Raw genomic sequence first — 14,849 nt, 5'->3', positions numbered from 1 at the left:
CGTCGCTTGCTTACCAGTTATTTCGCCGGGCAAGGGACCACAAGCGCTGGCGAACACGCTATCTCGACAGACATCGGTAACGGCTACCCTTTGAAGTGCTGGGCTCTCCACTTAAAGCAGTAGTGACACAAAATTTTGAAGGCGAGATAACTTGTGGGATATACTTATGTGTACACAAACGCATCATCTACGAAATATTAACGGCTGATATAACCCATAACACATTTAGGATCAATTTTTAAATTGCGTGTAGCGCATCTGTACGCGAAACGTCCCACCTCGCGTCACCGTGACGCACTGGGTGCGCAATGCACTGGACGCGCGGGGCAAAACTGGATTTCCGGGAGATTTTCCTATGACCCGTAAAACCGGGAGAAACGTTCAAAATCCGGGAGACTTGGCAGGTATGCGTACTGTGTTCTCTGTACTGTAGCCGCACCGCGGCACATACTCATTAAGATGATAATTTTCTGTGATCTAGTCACAAGGAACGACTTGCTAAACAGCTTCGCTGTTAAGGGGAGATGCTCCTCGGAAAATTTTTTCTTCAAGTATTTGTCACAGCTCAATGAAACTTTCACCATTTATAGAGTTTGAGCTCCGCTTTTCAAATCTGCTTTTATCTTTTTTATAGCTCATTTGGTGAATTTTTTGAAGACAATGCATTTGTGAAAACAGTGCATTTTTGTGCAAGCTTAGGCAACAATTGTGAGCACCAAAAACACTAAAAAAATAGCTCATATTGCTCCTAATGAATTGAGGAATTCAATAAAGAAAGAAAACATAGGGTAACATATGTGTGTTAGCCTAGAAAAAAATTCCAATGCTGAGTTTCAGTTTTACCATTCTCAAGGAAGAAACTTATCAAATCATCTTGCTGAATATGCTTGTGGAAAACTGTGAAAGTTGTTTCTTTGAATTGAGGACATGTGAAACTATAAGCATGCCAAATTTCATTACGATCCGACTACATAAAGTGCACAAATTTTAGTGCACAGACTCTAAAAATGCAGCAAAACGAAGAACTGAGAAAAACATGTTTGAAAGCTAGACTACGGTGGGGAACAGATTTTTTTTTTTTCGGTACTTTCAGCAAGAAAGCCGCATTGTCGAAGTGGGCTCTGGGAGAAGAGGGTTAGGCCTACATGCTCGCGAAAATTCAAGAGCTGGCAACGCCGTGGATCGATATGCCGCGTGCATGAAATTTGGGTAAATTCGCGCTTCCACGAGCCACCACGAGGGCTTTTATTGCACTTTTTCTCAACTTCTAGTTGATTCTTAGCGTTGATTCTTTAATATAATAAAGAGGAGGCTTGGGGGATTACAAAACACAATAAAACACAAATTCAACTTTTTTGAAAAAAATCGCGATTTTTCTAGTAGCATCTCCCCTTAAGAACACAGACCTCTCAAGTACTTGGTGTCAGCGGTCCTTTAAAGCTGAAGCTAAATTCAGTCATAAAGCAGTTGGTGTCAAGAATCATCAGATCCTATTGACATTTTAAAAGTTCAAAAAGGAAAAGTGACTAGACAATGTCTCACCCCTATGTCATCGACGAGCATCTTGTCTAGGCCTACAGGCCCCAAAGAGCTCTTCACAATGTTTGCAATGGAGCACGCCGCCATCACTGCAAAGAAAAAAGTTTGTATTTGTAACCAACAAAGATATATTGATTTAGATGGTAATACCAATGAGCAAACAAATGATTACAAATTGTCCAGGGTAGGTAGCATAGAATAGACCCCTTAGAGTCACTGGAAAAATTTCAGAGTATCGCATCTGTTTTCCGCGCGCCGCCGCCGACACGATTGGCTTACTCGCATCACGTGACCTTTCGCCGCCATATCCCTTCCAAGCGCTTTGGGTGCAGGCGCGTTCAATGCAGAGTGTGGCCGGACATTTAGCAGTACCACGATCCCCAGAAATACTTTGTCGCTTTTTTAAACGCGTCATGCAGACATAGGCGTAAGCAGACATTTTTTTCGGGGGGGGGGGGGGGGGGGGACGACGACGACGACGACGACGACACCTCCTTGATTTGAAGTGGGGGCCTGGCAGGCAGATGTGATCGAGTGTCATTTCGTGCTATGTATGCCACGGGAAAAAAAAATTTCGGGGGGGGGGGGGGGGCACGGTGTTCCACCCCCTGGCTACGCCACTGCATGCAGACGCCAGAAGAGAGTAGCTCACCATCAATCGAACGTTACTGGTGAGCTACTCTGGGAATCTCGTTTGCCGTGTGGGAAAAATTATTGTCAAAGAGCGCCGTTCTACGTGGCTGCATATTTGGCCTGAACGAATTCGCCCCCCTAGAATAGCACTCCTTCCTGCAGTGAACTACACTAACTTTGCTGGAAAAGATCTTATGCGACAGGATACTTCACCTTTTCGGTATGGCGCTCGACTGCTGACCCGAAGGTCGCGGGATCGAATCCCGGCCGCGGCGGCTGCATTTTCGATGGAGGCGAAAATGTTTGAGGCCCGTGTACTCAGATTTAGGTGCACGTTAAAGAATCCCAGGTGGTCGAAATTTCCGGAGCCCTCCACTACGGCGTCTCTCATAATCATATCGTGGTTTTGGGACGTTAAACCCCAGATATTACATTTTCGGTTATGGTCAGCGATATTGAAAACTACATACCTTTCTATTTGCTCGGCTGTTTATATCTCGATCTGTTGAAAAGATTACGCATGCTATCCGAGTTATAAGCGTGTCACGCACGAGAGCGAAATAGAAGATTTATTAAAATAATAACTGTTTACTGGTATACCTTGAAGGCAATTGTGGCATGATCTTTGGCATTGCACAAAACAGAAGCGTGGAACTCTGTTGATAAACTCAGTATAAGGCAATGTTATCAAGCGTATTTTTAAATTTGTTGCAAAAAATGCTGCATTGCGCCGAGCGTACCCTTAAAATACTGTATAGTTGGTGAGAAATGGTCACAGCAAAAAAAAAAAAAAAAAAAAAAAAAAAAAGCAGATCCCACGCATTGAGGGACTCGATCTTATGCAGGCCCTAGGTCTATATACATACTGTGTTGCAGTAGCATGCGCTTTAAAAATTCCGGGATGTGTTATTTCTGATCAACAGAACATAAAGCACCGTGCCGAGGAAGTTTTGATAAATGTGCATTATGAAAAAAAAGTGCAGCAGTGCAGAAACCGAACCCCAGCTGCTTACGCGCTGGCAACGCCAAAAAAGAACTGTTTGTCGGAACACAGCAAAATAATTGCAAACTCATTGCAACGTTGGGCATATTAAGGAGACAAGAAATAGGAAATGAAACAATTAAGTAGTGATGTCAATCATTTTTGATGGCCTATTTTCTACGTATCGCAAGATAAGATGCACCTTACCTACCACACGCCGATTCGCCCGTGTGTTCGGCTGCTGGCGTTCCGAATCAAGACGTCGCGCACAACTTCCAATTACCGTACACACACAACTTCTATTACACATATCAACCAGTTGAACAGCAAGCACGGTGCGCAAGCAAGCTATGCGTCAGCGATCAGTCGAAGGACGCAATGTTGAATGTTCTCGATGTTGTTCGATAACGTTCTCGAGTGCAGTGAACCTGAACAGCGACTGCAAAGCTAGCGCAAAGAGTCAAGATTCACCAAATGTCGAAGTAAATGGCATCTCGCACGATGTCACTGCGCTAATCCAACTATGTTTACAGCTCCGGACCTAGCGAACACGCCCGGGTGTGACACGAAAAGAGACCGATGAAGCCATGAAGAGAGTTCGCGAGCACATGGCAACATTCGCCGTACGTTTCATTAGTTACACCGCTAACCGCGCAGTCGATCCATACCTGTCGATGACTCGAAATCACTTCTAATATCCTCCTGAAGAAACACACACACATAATGCCGTTCTGCCGAGCGTAACACGGCACTGAGGCTGAAAGATCGGTCACTTCTCAACACAAACTAGCAACGCGCCGGACGGTCTGGAAGGGAAATGGCCGCCGCCGCCCAATGTTGCCCGCGTGCAGCCTACCTTTGCGGTACTCTGATTTTCCAGTGACTCTAAGACCCCTTTCATAAATACGCCACCTGGCGGTGGGCTTTTCATCAGTTTCAATTTCGGAAAGAGTTCTGGGATAGAAATCGCCATATTTCGGGCAAGGTGGTCTGTCCGTGTACGTGCGCCTGTGTAGACTGTCCGCACATGGTGCCAGCCGGCTCAATCTCAGTTTCCCATATCCCTGCGAAAGAATGCCACCGTGCCTTGCTTTGCAAAGGCTGTACAACTGAATTCAGCGTCGTAAGAACAGCTCGTAGACCAGATAGACGAAACATTTGGCGCGGCTGTTGAACTCTGAGCCATGGATCAGCTGGTGCCCGCCTCGGGGCCAAGGAAAAACGCTCGTCGGAGCTACAAGCTGCTGACGGAGTTAGGTCGACGTTGTGGCAGCATCACTGACGAAGAAGAGAATGGTGTCCACCTGAGAAACGAGGCGGGTGTGCGACACAGGAAGCCTTGAGCGGCCTGTAGAAATTTGTGCGCGACACGGACTGAAAGAAGAGTAAGAAGAGCAGTGGGACAGATGCTGAAAAAGGTTGGGACTGTTCTTTCTTACGCCATGTTGGGACGGTATCGCGCAGTGCGCCGAATAAAGGCTACAGAGATTTCCCACATCATTTTGGTGCCGAAACCCGGGAAGCCGCGGCCTTCATCCCACGAGCTGTCGCTTCCGATCTGGGATGTCTTCCTGCAACCAGACCGTCATGGAGCGTGCCAAGAACAAGCGGGCGTCGCGTCGATCCCAGAGTACGAGGATTGTGAATGAGGTGAATCAGCTCATACAATCAGACCAGTTCGAGATCTTGACGCTTCATGTCCTCCACAGCCGGTTAAAGGCGGTCAAGACGGAGTTAGCTACGCTGAACGCCCAGTTGGAAACCTTCCTGACATACCAGCAGGCGGCAGAAGACTACAATTTCGTCATGGAATATGAAGACGCTGCTACCAGCACTCTGGCCCTGCTCGAACACCATACGAACAGGCTCCAGGTCTCCTCACCGGCTTTGCAGGCGCATCCGCCTGCCACCACTGCTGGGGAGGACCTACCAGCGACCTCAGAGAGGGAACCGACGCGACCTCAACGCGAGTTTGGTGCACGATTGACCAAGTTAGAACTTATGTGCTTTGACGGCAGTTTAACTCGATGGCAGCCGTTTTGGGACGTGTTCCGGCACTCCGTGCACGATAACCCGAGCTTGTCCAACACGGATCTGTTCCACTATCTTGTGTCGTTACTCGATGGAGCCGCTGCGCAAGCTGTCGCCGGAATTCAGGTCACAGATCATCTTACTGCGACGAACTTGAAATATTAAAACAAAGATTTGGGAACGCAAAGCTAATCTAGCACAAGCACCTGGAGAGGCTCCGCACACTAAAACCCGTCAGGTCGTCGAGCGACATATCAGCCTTGCAGAAGCTGTACGACGAAGTACAAGTCAGTGTTGTACACGTTCCTCTAAAACAGGAACGAAAGCGCGTTCCTCGTTCCTTCCCAATACTGCAACGAGTTCCCGTTACAAGTTCCTTTAGTGTGAAAGGAACTTGTTCCAGCTATATTTCAAAAATTGGAACGTGTCATTACATTAACGTTACATTTGAATTTTCAATCAAAATATAGTGCCGAATAACCCTGAGGCAAAAAAAAGGTAGCAATTTAAAGCGAACATTGAGCAACATATATTTTAGGAATTTGACATTGCCGGCTGTAGGTTATGTGTAGATAAAATGAATCTAAAGAAACGCTCCTAGACAAATTCTTTTAGAGACCATCGGCCATATTACAGACATGTCTAACGGCAACTTTCGTGCTCGTCTATTATAAGTGGAACACATGGGGCACTTTCCACGTCAGTCTTCAAATGCGCCGTCAGAAATAAAAATTACCACAAATGCACCAATATGATCCAGCTGTGAGTGCAAGTCTGAGTGGGTCTGGATGAGTAATATTTTGGAGAGTTTGAGTCCTAGGGTGAGTCTGGTTGTGAAAAATTTTGGTAAGTCTGGTTGAGGACAATTTCGGTGATTCTGATTCCAAGTGATCCCCAAGAGCAAATTACATTTTTTGAGCGAGCCTGAGTGAGCTCCACATTTTTTGCCGACCTATGGTCCTATCTACTCACCTTCAGCATTAACCCTTTGAGGGTCAAGGACGTACATGTATGTCATGCCTGTATGTTTAGAAATCGCACCTTTTTCGATCATTTCTCTTGCTTGGCATGTGATGCCACACAGTGGGAATACATGAAATTTTTTTCTAGTGCTGATGCTTCTCCGTTTCTTTTTTATGCTCTACTACAGCGGTGTGCCAGCTAAGCTTCAGTTTCGTTCTTCGGCCGGTTTCCACTTGTTGCACCCGAAAAACTGATGGCTTTCTGGTTTAGAATCTTTCAAAAGGTGACTGATTTGTTACTATCTCGTTTATTGCTCCCCGGTACGCGATTACACCTGTTTCTGTGCAGGTGCTGGCTGACACAAATGATGCCGCTGTGGTTGTGTTTACTGTTTCAGGGACTTGCAAAAATTACTTCCGTTTCGTTGGTGATAAGATGAATGATTATTATAGGTTTCGGACTTGCTTTTGCTTTCCGGACACGTTCACAACTACATAATTTTCTTCAGTGTGCTCACCCGTGCAGTTTGCTAGTGCTATAGAAGTACGCGCCAGTTTCTCGTCTGCAAAAGTGAGTCTAGCGGCGATTACTCCGAATCATCGCTCGACTGGCGAATCAGAATCTAATTCAGTAAATGCCGGCCCATCATACAAGGCATTACGAGTTAAGATTCAGATGTTCATGAGCGAGCGACATCTCAAAAGTGGCTTTTCTCCCTCCGTGTTTCCACTTGACGCCACTTCGTGCACATATTTTTGTATTTCTACGAACTACACAGACGTTAATTGCAACGGCAAATTTTTGAAAAGTCGAATAGGTTTTTTTTAGAATTTAGCTTGCTGCTACTCACGAAAAAACCATGTGCATGTAACAACACAAAAGATTTTTTTGCCACTTTACGGTCACCACAAAAAATATTATACAATGTTTTTCTTAAAGGGACGCTAAAGGCAAATATTAACGTTGATTGCTGAAATATCGAATTGTTGAAAATATCGACGTTGATTCTTGAAATAGCGTTCCAGAAACCTTGTAGTGCTTGTTTCGTGCGAAGGAAATGTTTATTTTGAAAGAAAATCATGTTTTAGTGGTCAGCGCCGCCTTAGCACACTTCAAATCACCCGCCTGAAAGGGCCTTCTGACGTAGCAGTTGCTGTGCCCAACGTTGCCCACCTTTACTGCCTGGCCGCCAACGCTACGGTTTCTTGCGCAACAGCGGCCATCAACTTTGGCAAGACGCAGCTACGGGCCACTCCGAAACTGTATAGTTCACGGTAACGGCGCTTAGCTTGGCCAGCAGCAGCAGTAGAGTATCAGCAGTGTGAAAATAGCAAGAGACAAGCACATGCAGCAGAACACCGATACCGAAACTTCCATTGAGACGTGCAGATCAGCGAAAACGGAACTTTTGAACCCCTCGCGCTTTTTCTCATGGTAACGCCAAGAGGTTCTTTTTTCCATGAATCATATAGAAACGAACAAGCAGAATTTTATTACGCCTTGTGATGCACGGAAGGTTCTTTTTGTATCGCAACTAGTTTGATTACTATTGGTTAATTGTACTCGGGACTGTTGACATCATCGGGATCATTTCTAAAATATCCCACTCATGGTGCACATCGTGTCCTACATTTACGTTAATTTCTCGACTAGTAGAGCACTGCTGTTGAACAATCGAGGTTTTAGACGTTCACACACATTGAACTTTCACTCTTGACATAAATTGTTATTTGCCTTTAGTGTCCCTTTAAACAGATTCGTCTGAACAATTTAATTCAGCAATAAAAAAACACATTTTTGGGACGCATTTCACGAAAAAAATCGACCCTCAAAAGGTTAATATCAGCCTTATGTCGGCTCACGTTCATACTCATGTCTTCGTGTTTATACTCATACTTCAACACACTAGAGTTCATACGCCAGCTCGATACTTATTGCTCTTTCACCGGAAGTGCTTGATAAAAATATGTCATACGAGTCATCGCTTACAATGAAAATGTCCTTACTAGATGCAACCCCTGACAACATGTATTTGATGGTACGAGATCAAAAGGCGCCAAGTACAGCACCGATTATGCAAGATATTAGTGTTAGCCCTTTCGGGACCACCCCATTGGAGCATCGATCGTATACGATCGATGGCTTTCCGCGCGCTGCCAAGTTCAACTTTTTCAGTGTTTTTACATGTTATTCTAGTGTGTAGCTTTATCACAATACTTTCAGTTTCGGCATGGTTTTCCATTTTTCTGGAAAGCGGCAATACATGAGAGAGAGAAAGAGATTTGTGGGTAGCGACGGCAGACACGTAGCGGACCATGACGTCGGGCTCGCGTCAGGCCACGCAAAGAAACTGACGTGAACCGTGTGGGGGTGCTATAACACCCCTGTAAAGACGACTGCCGTAACTTGGGCGCATCCGCTGTGTTTGGAACGCACGTGCTTGGCGTAAGCGGAGACGTTCGTCCAAGGTCAGGGATGCGCTGGCTGTAACCCGAGTTCAGCGCGGTGGCGCCGGCATCGCCGCCGCGGGGAATTTAGGCCGGCGCATAGAAACGGCAGTGACTCTCTTTTGGGGTGTGGCGGCGCACGCGGATGGGCGACGGCCACGGTAGGTCCGGGGGGGGGGGGACGGTACTGCGGCTCGCTTCCCTCGGGCCCTTGTGGTGAGTCGTGCATCAGCAGCGCCGCCTTCGCATTTGTATTGTATTATGTTGTCTTATTTTATGTCTTATGTTATATTGTACGTCTTACATTGTCGAGTGTGCGTGTTGTTTTTCCCAGTATTCATTGTTAGCATGTTATGTGTTACAAATTTGGCCGGCGAGCTCGCCATGTATGTAAAGAAGTGTGTTTTAATAAACCTCCATGTTTGTTGCACGACCGCGTGAACTGTCTCCGTGTGTTCTGAGGGCGGCGGCGTTTATCGCATCAGACCCCACAACCGCATGATTGAGCTGCATCGATGACAAGATTTTCCTGATGAGTCGAGCAGTGATGAGTTTGAAGATGACTTTGACAGCTAGGATTTTATTTTGGAGAGCGATTCGGATGAGGGTAGACGTCGGACTTCAGCCAGTACTCGTAGGTGAGCGTAGCTTCACATTCACTTCTCTCACGCATAGCCAAAGAGGCTTGCTGTTTATTCACATTGTATTATTTCTGTTTGACAGAGTCTCACAACAAGCTTTAGAGAGGAGCTCATCCATCAGCTCCTCAATCTTGAGGATGCCAGGCACTGCTCCACCTCCTTCACCCCCATCCATGAGCCAGAAAAAGTAGGCAGGCGCAAGAACTGCAAGCTCCGTTTTGAGCAGAAGAAAACCGAGCTGAAAACAAATGTGTTTTGCAGTAGCTGTAAAGTACATTTGTGTTTTACTACTGCGCAAAACTGTTTCGTTGAATGGCACAAGCACCATGGGGCATGAATACTGCACTTCTTTTGAAGCACACCAAAAGAAAGTATTGTAGATATGTGTATGAAACTTTTCATTTTCAAAGTAAGAAAAGAGGCAATGAGCCATGTTTTGTATATCTTGCATTTTGTTTACTTTAGTATTTTTGCTCAAGTATGTACGTTTATTCCAGCTTTTTTATGTTGTCCTTGCAGCAAGTGTTGTGCTTGCTCGCTATCAGAGACTCATCTGCACTTTCAAGCTCCGTGAGCTTAAACTTAATACTGATTGCCAAACAGGTTGCAAATGTTTGCTCAAATGGAACTCGACTGTGACTGGATGTGTCAGTATTCTTGAGTGTGTGGCTCTATTGAAGTGGTGATGACTTCAACAAAATGTGCTTACATCTGTGGCAAAAGTAATGTGCGGTGTATTTTCTGGTCCTAAGTAGAGAATACAGGCTGAATAAACAAAGTGCTTACACAAAAACATCTGAACTGAATGCACAGCGCGCACCAACCACATGCAAGCATCGCAGTGAATGTTTCGCCTACTCCTCTTCAAGAGTGGTCGATTTCAGCGCCACCAAAGTCACGCAAAGGCTGCACTGCTCTTTCCAGTACACTGTAGCCAAAAGCAGTAAAAGTAGTGATGCTTGTGTGAAAACCACAATATTTTTATATCAAACAGTTCAACGTACCTGCCACTTGGCAAAGATGTAAATAAGTATGAACTGAGCACTTTAAAATCCTCCCTTCCTTAATTCAAGCGTAAATTGTAGTGTTTACTTTCCTATCATTTCTTGCGAGACGATGAGGTATGAGGAGTTAATATTAATGAGTAGCAGTCTGAACTCAATCAAGATAACCGACAACCAGTTCTGAAGACAACCAAATTCGAATGCTGTTGAGTAGCGCCTTCGATGTGGAGTACCCTTGACTGTCCTGTCTACTTCCAATTAAAGTAGAAATTGTGTTTAGCCACTGCGGTAACAGATTAAGGCCATTGGCGACAGACCCCCCCCTCCCCCACCTCTGAATGTCAAATGTGTACGTGTGCCAAGGTGTTTTAGAGCGCAGCTCTCAGGCGCCCTTTCCTGCACTGAACACCGTCGCCGGAGTAACCGAAAGACATGGAAAAAAAAAACGAAAAAAAACACCCAGGGTCGAATGGGATTTGAACCCGGGCTCCCTGCGTGGCAGTCGAGTATTCTACCACAGAGCCACGCTGGTGTTTGAAACTCATTTGCAAAAAGACCCTGTGCAGGCATCATGTCGGGCAAGGAATAGCATTAACCTATGTAATATAACGTCGCAGAAGAGTAAAATAACCACCAGTGATCACACATTGATAAATGTGCAACGAGTATGTGGTTTAATGTTTCCCACCCACTGCAAAGTGCTCAGCCATAATTCTTCATTAGCCACATACAGCATCAACACAGTGCACATAACTTCCCGATGGGTAGCGGGTACCTCACTTGTCCGCCGAAAGACTAATAATGACGTAGTGGGTGCTGTCCTACTTCACAAAAATTATGATTTATGGCGTAGCGATGCCATAGTTTCCTACAATATTTACTAGAAGGAGCTCTGGCGCTAGTGTCTATGGGAGCTGCAACGCATGGCTCTTCAGCCAGCATGGGAACGATGGGTAGTACACTGATTTGTCTAAACTTCGTTGTTTCAGCTCCTTTTGGCTCCGCATTGCCTGCATCCGCATTGTCGCAAAACGAAGTTCAGCAAAGCAGTTCCACTTCACCGCTTTAACCTTTTTAGCCTCACCAACTCAAATCTGGCCACGAAGTTCACAATGGTCTATTTTATCCAAAACAAATGCCAGAACACAGCAATAAACAGAGCCACAAGTGCGTTCGAAACCGTAAGCACGAAGATTAGGCAAATCCGTGTACTACCCGTAATTCCCATGGTGGCTGAACGATCGCAGCACCAGAGTTCCCTCTAGGCAATGATGTAGCTGCTACCGAAAAAAAGTAACTAAATAATACGTTACCCATTAAGCTAAAAAAAAAAGGAATGCGTTACCGCCCTATGTTACTAACAAAAAAAAGGCAACGCATTACCATTACAGAAAAAAAGTAATGCACGTTACTTGTGCTGTAACTTAATGGTCAGAAATTTTAATTGGTGCGTCTTTGCTGCTGGAACCCACTGTAACAATTTTATAAAGGTCATATTTATATTTCACATAGAAGTTGTGGCCCAAACAACAATTTTACCTGAAATACTGATTTAACGAGAATAATTTGGACAAATGTGCCATACCTTACTCTAGTAGCCTAAAGGTGCCTGTACCGTTACATGTGATGGTTTCTAACTCTGTGCCACATGGTGAAGCTATTTTTCTTAATATGACATTAAATACAAGATGATTGATTTCATCATGAATGCTCTCCATATTGAAAACATCACTGAACTTTCAACAAACTTGCAGTCATTATAACGGTGTGCTTCTACTTCCGCAAATTTTGTAACCATGAAGAAACGCTTAAAGGGCCCCTAAACCCCCTCCGACATTTTCCCAAACATTTCAAGTAAACAAGCGCATCGCGTGCAGAATGCCGTCGCGATCAACGATGCCACACGCCGCAGCGCTACAGGTCCCGGGCGCACCACAATTTCGAAAAAACAATAGCTTCTCCTTTCCGCTCCCCACCATTCCCGCCACTGAGATGTGTGACATCACCAGTGAAACTCGATGACGTTATTGCTTTCAATGCTTGCGATTGGCGGAACGACAACCCACGACTTCCGGTTACTTGCAAACAGCTGTTCGCGCGCACCTTGCTGTTCTTGGTTGTGTTGCCGCTTGCGAATCGACATCTGCGGCCCGAAACGCAACCGCCAAGTCGCTAGCGTAATTACACATCCACGCCTTGCGGTTTGATGAGCTCCGTGAACTCGAGCTCGGCTCCTCATCTCGAGCCGAGGTGGTCTGGCACGGCTTGTCACCGTACGGGTCCATCACGTTGGCGATCCTTTGAAGGCGTGCGCGCAACACGGGTCCATACGGGCACGGGCCGGCACGGCAGCAACAGCGGTTAGTCAACGAACAGTGCACCCAGATACCACACAGAGTTGACGGCGAGCTGGAGCGTCGGAGTCGCGGCAACCGGAAGTAGATGCTGTCTCGAACAGCGCGTCAGCGGTGACGTATGCCACGCGAGATGAGGAGGGGCACTCAGCTGACTCAGCGAGGAGGGCAAAGCGGTTTTGGAAGAGGGTAGCGTAGGAAAGAGGGAAAGAAGCCATCAACGCGTTTTGATCATCACACGCATGTAACTCCGCTATTACGGCACCGTTTCGAAAAAGTCCCACGGCTACGTGTTCGTTGTAGACGCCGAGCACAACTTCCTCACCTCAACTAAATTTTGACCGCTGGGTGGTTTAGGGGCCCTTTAAATGGCATAATTCACGAAAAAAGTATTTGCACATATAAAAAATTTTTCACTTTAACCTGAATAATTACCGCAACAACTGCGAGTGTTTATGTGAAGGTGTTGAAGATCAGCCTCGTTCGTTTAAAAAATGGGTAACCATGGAAGTGTATACGTCCAGTTTCCGTAGAGGGAAGCAAATTTCATTTTAAAAACAAAGGTGATGATGAGTGCTAGAGCACTGCACGGAGGACTTCATAATAACTACATCTTGTAGAATTTTAGCAACAGCTGCATTACAACGCTGTCATCGGACAGCTTGCCTCGCTTCTTTAATGAATACGTCCGCACTTTCGCTAAATAGGCGCTCGATGGACGCAGTGAATGGTACTCTTAGCGCCAGGCGGACCAGCAGGAGTTCGCTGCTGCGACAAAAGAACGTAGGGACGAGCTCTGTGAAAATGGCGAGACGAAGTTTTGTGTAAGGCTCCAGGGATAACTGGAATAAAAAGTAACAAGTAACGTGACATCTCACGTTACTGAAAGATGTTTACGCAAGTATGTTACCCGTTACAGCTCCGAAATGGCAACGAGAACGTTACTAGGTTAGCAAAAAAAGTAACGCGTTACCGCCTCTAGGTAATTGCAGGAAACTCTATGGTCTATACTTTGCGGAAAGCCAAAACTTCTAACACAGTTGGCCTTGCCCCAACACGAAGCTGCGCTCAGAATTCGCATTAGGCAGTATCGTAATCGTCGGTGAATTTTTTATTTATATGCAAGGGTGAAATTCAATTTTCAAAGGTAGAAATACGCCATGTCTTCACACCACATACTCGAACGCCAATGGGCGCGACGTCACTCGGTGTCTATAATTCGGCAAAAATGAAGGAAACGAACAGTAGCTCATGCCGCCACCGGCCCAAAAAAGAGGCCAAATTGGCGCAAGGTAGCCAAACCTGGCAACCCTGCTTTCATACTTCATACTGCGCTGAGTCAACGATGCCAGCTATGTGCCCGAAGGTGCGGACCGCACGCGTTGGGCGAAGAACTTGTCAACAGTTTCTTTGCTCCAGTGCGCATATTCTACACTTCTTTAGGGTCTCAAAGCCTGCCGCATGTAACATGCTTTGTGCGTACCCGACTCGCAGGATGCTCCTAGCACACACATTTTGTGCAACTATTCAGTCGGAGAGTACACAGGCGTGCTTTGCCTAATATGGAGCGAGCTGAACTACATCGCCGAAATAGGGACATTGTGAAAGGATGGCAATGGTGCTTTCATATATGGAAGTTGGGAACACTGACCAGTGCCACTATGTCTCGAAGATAAATATAACGCCATACGAGTCGATTCGCACCGAAGGGAGTCGTTATCGAGCTGAGCTAACGCAGCACCCTTTAGACACATCCATACAAAATGGTCCTACTACCGCCCACGTGATTGCACAAACAAAGGCACGTACCATTCTGAGTTCGCACCGAGGCGCCAGAGGATCTTTTCCCCGACACTGAAAGTCCGGTGCCAAAAGACATTTTCGACTATTACTTATGTTCGAAATAAACTCAATTGCCAATAGCACGACAACACAATGACACCGCACACCGCCGGCACCTCCGCTGCCACTACTTTAGGCCTTGCCAGCAGTGTTGCCAAAAGTAGTAGCTAGATGGCAGAGTTAGCAGAGTAAAAACCGCTAGAAGTAGCTAAAAAATCCAGCAAGGGGCTAAAAGTAGCTAAATTATTTTTCAAGCATTATAAACATGTTCGGGATGAAAAGAACTCATTGCCAGCTGCAGTGTCTCAAAGATTAAACACAGGTGTCAATTAACGTTTTTTTTGCAGGCAACTACGCATAACAGGAAAAAAAAGTGCTCCCGTTTTCATTCCGAAAATTGGGCTGCCTTGCTT

General features: G+C 45.9%; 1 protein-coding gene across 1 annotated transcript in view; it reads right to left on the bottom strand.

The window, feature by feature from the left end:
- Positions 1-14,598, bottom strand: part of LOC119397000 (T-complex protein 1 subunit alpha-like) — a 138,419-nt gene extending 123,821 nt beyond the window's left edge. Inside the window, 2 exon segments of the mRNA XM_037664413.2 lie at positions 1,543-1,628; positions 14,404-14,598. Of these exon segments, the coding sequence (XP_037520341.1) occupies positions 1,543-1,628; positions 14,404-14,473 (156 nt within the window). The 5' untranslated portion in view covers positions 14,474-14,598.
- Between the last annotated feature and the right edge of the window lie 251 nt (positions 14,599-14,849).

The sequence above is a fragment of the Rhipicephalus sanguineus genome, chromosome 6 (assembly GCF_013339695.2).
Source record: "Rhipicephalus sanguineus isolate Rsan-2018 chromosome 6, BIME_Rsan_1.4, whole genome shotgun sequence".
Taxonomy (NCBI): domain Eukaryota; kingdom Metazoa; phylum Arthropoda; class Arachnida; order Ixodida; family Ixodidae; genus Rhipicephalus; species Rhipicephalus sanguineus.
The sequence above is the reverse complement of the archived record's forward strand: the minus strand, read 5'-3'. Positions and strand labels throughout refer to the sequence as shown.